Consider the following 12,483-nt stretch of genomic DNA (forward strand, 5'->3'; position numbering starts at 1 on the left):
TATATAAAACACAGAAAAACATACAAATTATCAGTACACAATTCCACAAGTTATAGTCACAAACCTAAATTAAGAAATAAAAGACCATATGTCCCCTCAGATCCCCTCCCAATTATTGTCCTTTGCCTTCTCCCCAGAGAGAACTACTGTTCTGACTTCTAACACCACAGATAAATTTTGCCTTGTTTCTGAACTATAAATATATATCAATATTTTATTTTGTGTCTCATATGTCTTCTTTCACACAACATATGTTTGTAAGATTCATCAGTGTAATTTCACATAACCATAATTTATTTTCATTGCTGTTTAATATTTCGTTGTATGACTATGCCACAGTTTCTCTCTTCTGGTGCTGGACATTTGAGTTCTTTCCAATTTGGGGCTTTTACAAATAATGCCATTATAGACATCCTTGTACATGTCTTTTTATGTATATCTTTATGTATTTCAGCTGTGTCATATGATGTCCATATATATTCAGTAAATATATAAAATAGAAATTGAGGCCACAAAGCCACTTGCTCACTGTGAGAAATTAGATTGCATCATTTTCTTTCTTTCCTTTTCTTTTCTTTTTTTTTTTTTGAGGAAGATTAGCGCTGAGCTAACTGCTGCCAATCCTCCTCTTTTCACTGAGAAGACTGGCCCTGAGCTAACATCCATGCCCATCTTCCTCTCCCTTATATGTGGGATGCCTACCACAGCATGGCTTGCCAAGCGGTGCCATGTCTGCACCCAGGATCCAAACTGGTGAACCCCAGGCCGCCAAAGCGGAACGTGCACACTTAACCTCTGCACCACCGGGCCGGCCCCCATCGTTTTATTTTCTTTAGACTAATATGTCCTATTTATTTTTCTCTTTGGCCTTTTTAGGGTTCTGAATGAGTTTATTATGAAAAACCCTAGTTTGGAAAATAAAAAAGACCAAAGAGACCTTCAGGTAAGGCATTCTGAATTGAGGGCTATTGCCAAAAGTGTGTTACTCAGTGCCCTTGACTCTAAAATGATACGGTCAGATAAGATCATCTGTGAAGCTGTGTGTGGGGGGTGTGTGTACACATACATACATTTTTCCTTGTTTCTTTAGGATGTGACTCATAAAATAGTGGATGCAATCGGTGCAATTGCTGGTTCTTCTTTGGAACAGACGACGTGGCTGCGACGAAATCTTGAAGTTAAGCCATCTCCCAAAATAATGGTGGATGGAACCAATTTGGAATCTGATGTTGAAGGTATTGGTCTCAAACATGTAGGTTTATATTTGTAGGCATATTCTCACTAAGAAATCATTACAGCTAGCACTGTAACTACCGTAAAATTGTCCCTTTGCTCATGTTTAGTGGGTAGCTTTTATCAGTGGGAAAAGACCTAACTCTAGCTTTACTTTACCTGTCTTTTCTCTTATTTAGATATGTTATCACCTGCAATGGAAACCTCAAACATAACTCCTTCTGTATATAGTGTTCATGCACTGACGTTACTCTCTGAGGTAAATATTATCAAGTTTTTTTGTGAACATTCAAGTAAACAGTTTCACAATTAAAGATTAGCAAGTAATTCTTATAGACGAGTTTTTAATTTGAAAAACCATTTTGTACTTCTAGAAATCACTATTTAGAATAAACAAATGTATGTGGATTTGTATTTGTATGTGGGTGAGTTTGTTAAATATTAGTGATAATAACTTTAGATACTGCTCACCTCCCCATGCGCTATTTTTTTAGAGTGTGCCTTTTTTAAAAAGGTAGGTGCTTTTGTATCATAGTATGGTAGGGAGGGGTGGAGATGGGATCATGATGCTTGCCACTGTGAAGTAGTTTACAGTGTACCAAACATTACAGTGTACCAAACATTTTTATATACATCCTCGGACATGTTCTTTTGTGGACTCTGGTACACTGCCTTGCAGGTCGTATCTGTTTCCCCTTTTCAGATGTGGATACTGAGCCTCACAAAGATTCGAACAATACTGCTAAGGCCAAATAGCTACTAATTGACAGAGTTGGGACTAGAGGAGCTCAGCTCATTTGGCTGGTTTTTTCCCAGCCCCTTTTTAACCAAGTCATGGAAAGAGAATACAGTCATACATCGCTTAACAACGGGGATAGCTTCTGAGAAGTACACCGTTAGGTGATTTTGTCATTGTGCGAACATCATAGAGTGCACTACACAAGCCTAGAAGGTATAGTCTATTACATATCTAGGCAATACGGCACTAACCTTATGGGAGCACTGCCGTATATGCGGTCTATTGTTGACCAAAACGTCGTTATTCAGCACGTGACAACACTGAGTTTCTAGTCTTAAATTTGCTGTTTACTCACTGTCACATTAGAAAGTTCTTGACCTCTCTTTTTCTATACTTCTCTATCTTGGTTGAGAGTTGTAAAATTTGCCCATATTCATATTCTATAGTTAAAATGGATAAAAAAGCAAATAGTGGCAGAAATCATTCATATAAGAATGGCTTAGATCTGATTTTAGATTTTTCTAATTTTAAGGTATTCTTGGTTTTCTTACAAACTGAAAACCACTTCTGAATACTGTCAGTTTTAGCCATTAGATTATTCTCTGTTTCACTTCTTATGTTTTTTAGGTTTTGGCTCATCTTTTGGATATGGTTTTCTATAGTGATGAAAAAGAACGGGTTATTCCTTTACTTGTAAATATTATGCATTATGTTGTGCCCTACCTCCGAAATCACAGGTACTATTATCATTTAAGCAGATTTCTTAGTTAATTCTTAGCCTGTTAGAAACAAATTGTGTTCCTTTGTTGCCATTTTTGAATTACCACAAAATGACATTATTTTTACCTTGAATTATAATGATTAAAAATAAAAAACATTTCTCTGATGGTGCTGTTTCCTATCATTAGGTAAATTATTTTAGGTAAATTATTTCATTTTCATTAAATTTGATTAAAATTTTATTATTTTAGGTAAATGTGAACAGTTATGAATAACTTACTATGATGATTAAAATTATAACTTAGAGGTTAAGGTGGTTTTCCTTCCTCCTAGTGCACATAATGCCCCTAGTTATCGAGCCTGTGTCCAGCTGCTTAGCAGTCTTAGTGGGTATCAGTACACTCGGAGAGCTTGGAAAAAAGAAGCTTTTGACCTCTTTATGGACCCCAGTTTCTTTCAGATGGACGCCTCGTGTGTTAATCAGTAAGTCCTTGTCTCGCTTTTATTTAACATGATAGTGCATCTCATAAAGCCTGTTGAAATCAACTACTATCCTGCAAAGTAGAGCACTGTTTTTTAACAATAACAACAACAATAAAATCTTAATTACATTTCATAATCCTTATCTATTTCAGTTGGAGAGCAATTATGGACAATCTGATGACACATGATAAGACAACATTTAGAGATTTGATGAGTGAGTATTGTGGGATGACAACCTAAGCAGTGTCTTTCCTGTACATGATCCATTCTTATTATTTACTTTGCTCTTTTCTAGAAACTACTGAATTAGCTCTTTGTTAAGTTATATTTAGTACCCTATAAGAATATAATGTTAAAAGTTAGAGGACAACATAGTGATAAATAATAAGTAAAACTTTTTGGCCATGTCTAATTTGTCTCTAAATCGTTTCCCTAGCACACAGCATAGCACCTGGCACATAGTAAACACTCAGTAAGTAATTATTGAATAAATGAAAGACTGACAGGTAGGGAGGCAGGGAAATACGGTTGGATCCAACCTATGGGACAAGTTACTCTAAATCCTAGGGATCTGTGTGTCTCCTCTGAAGGAAGAAAGAGAATCGTTCTCCACCCCCTCCTCCCATCATAACTGGCTTTGTATATTAGCGTTCCTAACAGTATTTCATCTGAAAAAAAGGTTTTCTTAATTTTTTTTTTAAGTTTGAAAGTTATTAAGCTAATAACTCCAAATAGCAGTGAAATTGGGTGAGTCTATGTAAGTTCTTTAACAAAAACTGCAGTTTCTCCATCTGGAAAATATTCTCTCTTCTCTAATCTTAACAAAGTTGTTTTAAGGTTCAGATTCATCCGTTCAGCAAATATTTATTAAAAGACAAAAATGGGCCAGACATGATGCTAACAGTAATCAAATAAATAAGAGTATTTCAGGGAGTAAGAAGTTGTAAAGGAAGTAGGGCAATGCAATAGATTTTAAATAACGTCTGAAGAGCTCATATTTGAGATGAAAGTAAAGCCAACCATGAGAAGGCCTAGGAACACGGTATTCTAAGCAAAGTGAACAAAAGTTATAAAGGTCTTGGAGTGGGAACAAGCTTGGTGAGTTCAGGGAGCAGCAAATCAGACAATGCGGCTACAGAAGAGTGAGCTGAGGGTGAGAGACAAGCCCAAGGAAGGAGAGCTGGGTAGGCCAGGCCAGAAATCATTTTTTAAGTAATGAGTAGGATTTAGGCAGATGGCGTAAGATATTAAAGGGTTTTATAAAATGGCATTCTTAGTGATTTTTATCTTTTGAATTCTCCAGTTCTAAATTTTTCTCTCTCCATATCACAATTCCTAACCATTGGTCTTCTGGCTTGTATGCTGGATCTGTCTGTCAGTCCTTCTGCCCCAGGGAGGAGCCCCAAGTCCTCTAGCCTAAGTTCCTCTCGCTCTTGGATGTGATGGACGATCTAAACATTTTTAAAAAACAAATAACAGAGTGATCTTTTTTCAAATGACTAGATGACTGAATCACAACCTCTCTCGCTTGCTTTTTTTTTGTAGCTCGTGTAGCTGTGGCTCAAAGCAGTTCACTTAATCTCTTTGCAAACCGTGATGTGGAGCTAGAGCAGAGAGCCATGCTTCTCAAAAGATTAGCTTTTGCTATTTTTAGCAGTGAAATTGACCAGTACCAGAAATATCTTCCAGATATACAAGGTAAATAGTGAAAAACTATTTTCTCTATCTTCCAAACTATAGGGGTGTTTTGTTCCTTAGGAAATACTTTCCTTAAGTTCTAAGTTGGAGTGAAATATACCAAGTGTAGGTAGATGGAGAATGTTGTAGAATTAAAAATTTGTTCTACTGAAACGACAAAAATTATCACCAATACATAAAAGAAATCAAACTTTGAGTTTGTAGAACTTGCCTAAATCTGGTCTCCATTTAATTGTTTGGTTCAATTTCCTAGGAATTCATGTTTGAGGATGAAGTATAAGACTATTTTGCCACAGGCAGGCATGTTAGCGTTTTTGTTTATTGTGGATAAAGAGTTCTGTACCTTTAAGGAGAAGACCAAAATATAGGCGAAGCCAGGAAATTTTGGCTAGAAGTAACATTTGGACAGCTGTAGTCTGAGGTCAGAGGGAGGAGAGTATAAGGTTTTTGATAACCCTCATCAAATGGGTTAGTGGCCCTCAGAGTCCTGAAGGATATGGGTGCACTCATCATCACCCTATGCTACCAAATAGCTCCCCAGTGGGGATGAATTTGCCCCGGGGCAGAGTTGTTGGCTGCTTGCTGCTCGAGTCTGTGCTTGTGCAGCCACCAGCCTCCACAGCCAACGTGGGGACTGGGTTGGCAAGGACAGCTGTCATCTCTTTAGTGAGATTATATTTCTCTCTCAGAAGATAAGTGACTCCTTTCCTAACCCTTTATACCTTATGTCAGATATACAGCATGCACACTATTTGTCCTGTGAGTTTTCTTAAAGTTGGCTAAGTGCTACTCAAAAGAGAGGTCCATGGACCATTCAATCCATGATAAGTATAGAAATTTAGAGTAAACATTTTTAGACTTTTATAGCAATTTGACAGAATCTGTTGAATCTAGTAATAAGAAAACGGCATTTGTATTTTATATATCTTTCTTCAATTTGATTTTTCTAGTAATTCATTTTTTATTATATTTTACAAAAGGATCAATCTGAAACAGATTGAAAATTTTTTTAAAAGTTGGTCGTTCACCACAGATAGTTTGAGAAGTACTAAATTGTATAGAAAAGCTTTATATTAGAATGATTCTAGTTATTAAGATATTGAAAATATACTGCATTTCTTTCAGAGAGATTGGTTGAGAGTCTCCGTTTACCCCAGGTGCCAACTCTTCACTCCCAAGTGTTCCTGTTTTTCAGAGTGTTACTTTTGAGAATGTCTCCACAACATCTTACCTCGCTCTGGCCTACCATGATTACAGAACTCGTGAGTTAATTTCAGCTCAGTCAAGTTATAACTCTCAATTATAGAACAGTGTGATTAGTGTCAACATGCTTACTGGATAAAAACTAATCTTGGAAAAGAACTGAGCTCTAAGCCTGTTGCTGCCAATTTTTACAATTGAAAATGGTAAAACAAGTAAGATTCCATCTCCATACAGCATTAACTTCCAAATACACAACATTGCAAATATTAGCTCCCTGTGAATCATTACTTCATCTGGTCTGGTTTAATTCAGCCTCTTCTCCAAATTGTTGCCTTTGTCATGGCTGCCAGGCCTGGCTCCCACCTGAACAGTCCCTCTAGAGTACATCTCGAGAGTGATTAGAGACAAGTTAGCTGGATTTAAATGGACTCACATCAGGCGTGTTCTCACTCTTGAAGCACAGCACCTACCCCAGTTAAGCTTGCTTCAGAGAGACTTTCATAAAGACTTTGTGATTCCCGAACAATAAAACCTTCCCATGTCCCACTACACTAATCCATTCCCCTCCCTAAACCACATGCTGTCACCCTCATCTGAATGATTTGGGGAGTTGGGGAAAGGGAGATGAGCGAAGAAAGGGAAAGGAATCTATAACTCTGGAAACCCAGTATTTATAATTTCCCAACAAAGAAATTTGCTTTATTGTTTTTCCTTTTTTTAATAACCATAACTTTGTTCCATAACCTTCATCTCAACCCTGCCAATTGCAGTTTTATCTTCAGAAACTAGGTATAAATATCCTCAAGTCAGGGGCCGGCCCTGTAGCCGAGTGGTTAAGATCGCGTGCTCTGCTTCAACGGGCCAGAGTTTCACCAGTTCGAATCCTGGGCGCGGACATGGCACTGCTCATCAATCCATGCTGAGGCGGCATCCCACATGCCACAACTGGAAGGACCCACAACTAAAAATACACAACTATGTCCTGGGGGGCTTTGGGAGAAAAAGGAAAAAGAAAATCTTAAAAAAAAAAAAAGATCCTCAAGTTGTATCCTAAAATTTGCTTTTAGATTAATGAAAATACAGCCTAAAGATAATTTGAAAGAAGTATTAAATACCCAGTTTAAATAAACATTTAACATTTATTCCACTGTCTTCAGGTCCAGGTATTTTTACTGATGGAACAGGAACTCACCGCTGATGAAGATATTTCACGGTAATGTGTAATTCATTTCAACATATTCTTGTCAGTGTTTAGTATCCTAAAATCATCCAGAATGTTACTTTACAACTAGGAGAGTATAGATAAGTGTTTTATCTGAATACGTTATATGGTTAGCCTGTTATTAACTAACTGATCATGTTGGATATAATATATTTTCACTTACTCCTTAAGCATTTTAGACTGGATTAAACTATCAGTATTCATGGCCTTTGGCCTCTCAAATTTTGTTTGAAGCAGTATAATATTCTTTCAGCTCCGTAAGCCATTTTGATTTTGGTAGGTCTTGTCTCCGAAACATGCAGCAAATCCTATTATAGCCAGCAACCTACAACTAAGGTATCCATGTGTCCAGATCTGCCAGATTGATCTCAGTTTATATAATTTTATTCTTTTTAGTAGAGACGGTTTATTAATATATGACCAAATATAGTTTATTTATGTAGGAATTTTTGTACAAAAAGTTTATAAATCAAAAAGTTCCTTTAAGACCATGTGTCCTGAATATACTTTATTCTTCTTCACTGCAGGGTTTATAAAAAACAGTCCCCTCTACTAATAACTGTGCTTTTTATTATAGAAATTGCCCCTCCATCTTTGCAGAAGGACACTGAGGAGTTTGGGGGTGGGGGTCTCTTGGTTTCACAGCTTGTATTTTTATATTTCTTGAGTGTAACACAAGCTATTCTGTACTATTTTTATGTTCTTAAAATTTAAAGAACAAAAGTGAATTTTTTATTTGAAGAACAGCAAAATTACTTTAGTCATGACCTTGCCTGGTAATTACCAGTACACTTATCAGAATGATTATGAAAAATATTAGCGGGCACTTTGAGTTTCCAGGAATTAGCTTTTAGTAGACAGGTATAGCTGCTGACAGCACTGTCTCCTGCTTACAGGACTGCCGGCCCCTCTGTGGCTGGGCTGGAGACAACCTATACAGGAGGGAATGGCTTTTCTACTTCATATAACAGCCAGCGGTGGTTAAACCTCTATCTCTCTGCTTGCAAATTTTTGGATTTGGCTCTGGCATTGCCCTCTGAAAATCTTCCTCAGTTTCAAATGTAAGTAAAAGCAAGGATATTAAATGGATATTTCGGAAATGCATTTGCTTTGGTCACTGACATCTAAGACTAATTTAAAAGTTTTTTTGTGCAAGTTGAAATTGTCCAAATTTTTTATTAAAATGTCATCCTTTTGGCAGGGGGGGTGCAGTGGGGCAACAGTTACTGGAAATAAATGACTGCCATGGATATTAGGATTAACAGACCAGTCAACAAATTGAGTACCCACCAGGTGTGAGGCAGTGGGGTACATGACTCACCAGCTTCAAGTCCAGTATAGGATGTTCTGATAGCTGATGTGCCAGATGCTGTGAGGTGACACAGCAAAGACCCCTCCTAGCTCAGGGTCAGAGCGGGCCATGAGGGGAGTTTTATAATGAGGAGGTGAAGAGTCAGGGTTGGGGGAAGCACATGGGTGAAGACTTAGAGGTTAGAGTGGACCTGATGTGTTGGAAGTGTTGAAAGATTAGCAGTGCTGGAGCAGAATATAGACCGAAGAGGCTGGAAAGGGACTAAGTTATGTAAGGCCTTGTAAGCTGTATTGGAGAATTTGGACTTTAACCTACGAACAGTGGGAAGCCACTGAAGCATTGTAAGGAATGAAGTGATGTCATCAGGCTTGCATTTTAGAAAGTTTACTTTGCCTGTATAGTTTGGAGAAAGGATGGGAGATGGGCAAGACAGGAATCAAGCAGGCTATTTTATTCAGATGATAGTGAACTGAACTAGAGATATGGCAGAGGGGAATAGGGAGAAAGTTAATACAATTCTTACAATGCCTTGTTCATAAGCGCTGAAAAAGATTTAATTATGGTTTTTCATATTTAAATTTTTAAAATAATAGGCAAACTATATAAGATTGTTTTATCAAAATGTAGCTAAGATAATTTGAGAATTTATCCACATGATCAAATATGTATTTATATAATGTATTGTGTTATATTATTATTCTGGAATGCAATAATAATAGGATAAAGAGTAAGATACCAGAATCTTTTTTCTATATTTGAACATGCTTAAATCTCTAAAAATTGCTGTTTCACAAGCTTACTTTTCATTAAATTTAATGGAAAGAACTAGAAATTATTTTTAGATTAATTCTAGTTCTTTTAATTTTTTTTTTTTTGCATTTGAAAACCTTATATATCTACTTCTTGATGAATATCAGTGGTTGGGTATCTGTTAAATTGATGTTACTCTTGAAGGAATTCAGGAAAGGATACTAAGCTGAATTGTAGGAAATTGGCCAAAATTAATTAGGCTACTTCACAAAAGTGTCAAACTATACTCTTCAGTGCTCGAGGAAGAAAGTTGAGACTGCTCATGGTATTGACATTTTATCTTCTATGATGAGATCAAAAATGAGTTTATCCTCTTTACTTGTCAAGATACAGTTACTAGAAAAGGGATGAAATATGCCATAATATTAACTACAGTTTTTTAAAAACTACTGTGTCTTTTTAGAAAAAATCTATAAAGAGTATGGAGAATTTAATAATCTTGAAAGAGTAATATCTATCTAAGCATGATATATATTTCAAAAGTTCAAAATATTTGATAATTTACATACAATAAAAAAGCTTCCATGTGACTAAAAACTATCATAAAGTTTAAAAGGCAGCCATGAGTTGGAAAAAGATATTTGCAGTGTAATGACAAAAATCTAACTTGCTTAATATATGAAAATTGATAGCCCAATAGAAAAATGGGCCAATGACACAGAGTTAATAGTTCATAGAAAAGGAATGGCTTCTCAACATAGGAAAAGGTACTCAGCCATACTCATAAGAGAAATTCCAATTAAAATGATAAATAACCATCAGAATGTTAAGATCTAAAAGTGTATTTCCTTTTACCCCTAGCAACAGAAGCATTCTTATTCTTCTTGGAAGTGTACATTGATATTGTCCAGTTCTTCAAAGAGGTTAAATTTACCAAAATTCAAAATATACATTCTCTGTAAGCCAGTAATTTTGCTACATGCAAGGATTTATTCTGCCTCTGTACTCTCAGATGTGCACAAAATCAGCATTGTATAAGGGTATCCATTATGGCACTATTTGTAATGGAAAGACATTGGGACAATCTAGGAGACTGGTTAAAGCAGTACTTTCCAACACTGGAGTAAAACTGTAACTATTAAAAAGCATGGGGTCTTATATGATATTATCTCCAAGAGATAGAATTAAATCAAAATAAGCAGCAATCATGTCTTGTTTGGGATTGGCTGTGTGAATATGTGCTGTTTTATGCGTAAACTTTGTAAGGATATACAAGAAACTGGCCATATTAATGGATCCTGTGGTGGGAGACTGCCTTTCTTTGGTATGCCCTTTTATACTGTTTGAATTTTTTCCATAGTCAGATATTAATTTTACTTCCTAAGGATAAAAATAAAAACAAAAATACAAGGAAAGTATGAAAGAATTCTTTCAGTTCTTCTCCCCCTTACTGTGTATTTAGGGAACATTTGGCCAAGCATAGAGTGGAGGTTTTGCCTATTAACAAATGAGGACAGGAACTTTTGTTGAGTTACTTGCTTTGTGCCCATGAAAATAATAGTGACGAGCACTTTACAAGTTTGCATATTCATTTACTCATTACAACCCTATGAGGTAGTGAATAGTATCTTACTGATGAAGAAAAGGCTTAGGTTAAGAAACAAACCCAAGGTGACAGGGCTACAAGTGACTCCAGGTGGCATTTGAATCTGTAGCAATGGTGGGGTCATGATCTTTCTATTATGTTTATGTGGCCTTGTCTTAGATGGCAGTCTGTCTTACTAATGTTGATATCATTCTTCTATACGTAGGTACCGATGGGCCTTTATTCCAGAAGCCTCAGATGATTCAGGTTTGGAAGTCAGAAGGCAGGGCATACATCAACGAGAGTTTAAACCTTATGTAGTACGACTAGCCAAACTTCTTCGGAAAAGGGCAAAGGTATTACATTCTTCTTTTTATTTGTAATTTACTTTTGTGAAGTGTAAGAAGATAAAACTTGTAAGATATATTTATATCATCTCATACTTTATATCTTTCAGTATGCATCAGGCTAATTAATTAGAGATCTTTGTCCAAGAAAATAGTAATGAATTTGGTGTGTTCATCAGTTGGCCTTTGTTAGAAATGTTTCATCATCTTTTCTTTTGCATTCAAAAATTTTCAAAAGTAAATTGTACAATTTGGGGATGATCCTGGGTGGTTTTGTGAGTCCTAGTTTGCAGTATATGCTTTGAGAGCTTAGAAATTTTCCAGTCTTATGGGGTCACCTATTCAGGCAGCAGCTCCTAAACCACATTCCTTAAACTGTAGAAATGGAATGGAGGAAAGTGATTAAAAAGGAGGTTGTACTTAAAGGATATAAAGAACTTGATTTAAAATCAAGTTGTTTCTTTAGGGACTAAGTAAAAGGATAGAGATGGAAACGAAAGTTGGGTCCAGAGCTTAGGATAGGACTTGGGTACTTTCACTTGGATATCACAGGGTTTGAAAAACTAATCATGACAACAGATCCAGAAGCAGTGTGATTTTATGTATGACCCCAGGCACAAGTACTTTCTGTCATCCCTGCATCTCATTAGTAAGAAGTGTTTTTATAAGACTTCTCCCTTATCTAAGGGATAAACATGACAGTCTTTTGCCCAAAACTTGTCCCACAGAATAAGAAAAGTTTTGATTGGAAAACATTTTCCCATCCAAAACACTTTAAACAAGGTCTTCATGGCCAAGCATATTTCTCACTGGAACAAAGGCTATGAGTTCTCCTCTTTCCTTCCACAGGACAAGGAGGAGGACTTTAAGACAGTGATTTTGGAGGGATTGGAGATGGCCAAGCATCAGGTGAGGGTGGCTTTTTGATGCTTGTGATATGGCAGAAACATTTGCCACATCTGGACCAAATATTGAGACACAAACCAGGTCTGAATTTCAACAAGTACAAGAGAGGTAAACAGGAAGGAAGTCTTTCTTCAAATGTAGATTGATGAAGTGAAAGGAGAAATCATTTGTATGGAAACATGTTTGAGTTTTTAATTTTATTTATTATTGAGGAGCTGGTGTAGTTCTGATCAAGAAGAGCAGAACACTGAAACAAGGGCACTCTTCTTGGTGAGAGCTTAGTCA

The 12,483-nt window shown here is 36.4% G+C and overlaps 1 protein-coding gene across 29 annotated transcripts in view; it reads left to right on the plus strand.

Annotated features, from left to right (window-relative positions):
- The window catches only part of DOP1A (DOP1 leucine zipper like protein A), a 91,518-nt gene that overhangs the window by 76,855 nt on the left and 2,180 nt on the right, over positions 1 to 12,483 (plus strand). For 20 of the 29 annotated variants that reach the window (XM_023650718.2, XM_070225186.1, XM_070225194.1 and 17 more), the window contains 12 exons: positions 877 to 943; positions 1,091 to 1,235; positions 1,413 to 1,492; positions 2,600 to 2,709; positions 3,026 to 3,175; positions 3,328 to 3,389; positions 4,721 to 4,873; positions 5,999 to 6,135; positions 7,234 to 7,289; positions 8,195 to 8,359; positions 11,172 to 11,301; positions 12,142 to 12,201. In XM_023650718.2, coding sequence (XP_023506486.1) covers positions 877 to 943; positions 1,091 to 1,235; positions 1,413 to 1,492; positions 2,600 to 2,709; positions 3,026 to 3,175; positions 3,328 to 3,389; positions 4,721 to 4,873; positions 5,999 to 6,135; positions 7,234 to 7,289; positions 8,195 to 8,359; positions 11,172 to 11,301; positions 12,142 to 12,201 — 1,315 coding nt within the window. The remainder of the gene's footprint in view (positions 1 to 876; positions 944 to 1,090; positions 1,236 to 1,412; positions 1,493 to 2,599; positions 2,710 to 3,025; positions 3,176 to 3,327; positions 3,390 to 4,720; positions 4,874 to 5,998; positions 6,136 to 7,233; positions 7,290 to 8,194; positions 8,360 to 11,171; positions 11,302 to 12,141; positions 12,202 to 12,483) is intronic. The other 9 variants (XM_070225201.1, XM_070225200.1, XM_070225203.1 and 6 more) reach the window with 1 other exon arrangement.

This window comes from Equus caballus, chromosome 10 (genome assembly GCF_041296265.1).
Source record: "Equus caballus isolate H_3958 breed thoroughbred chromosome 10, TB-T2T, whole genome shotgun sequence".
Taxonomy (NCBI): Eukaryota; Metazoa; Chordata; class Mammalia; order Perissodactyla; family Equidae; genus Equus; species Equus caballus.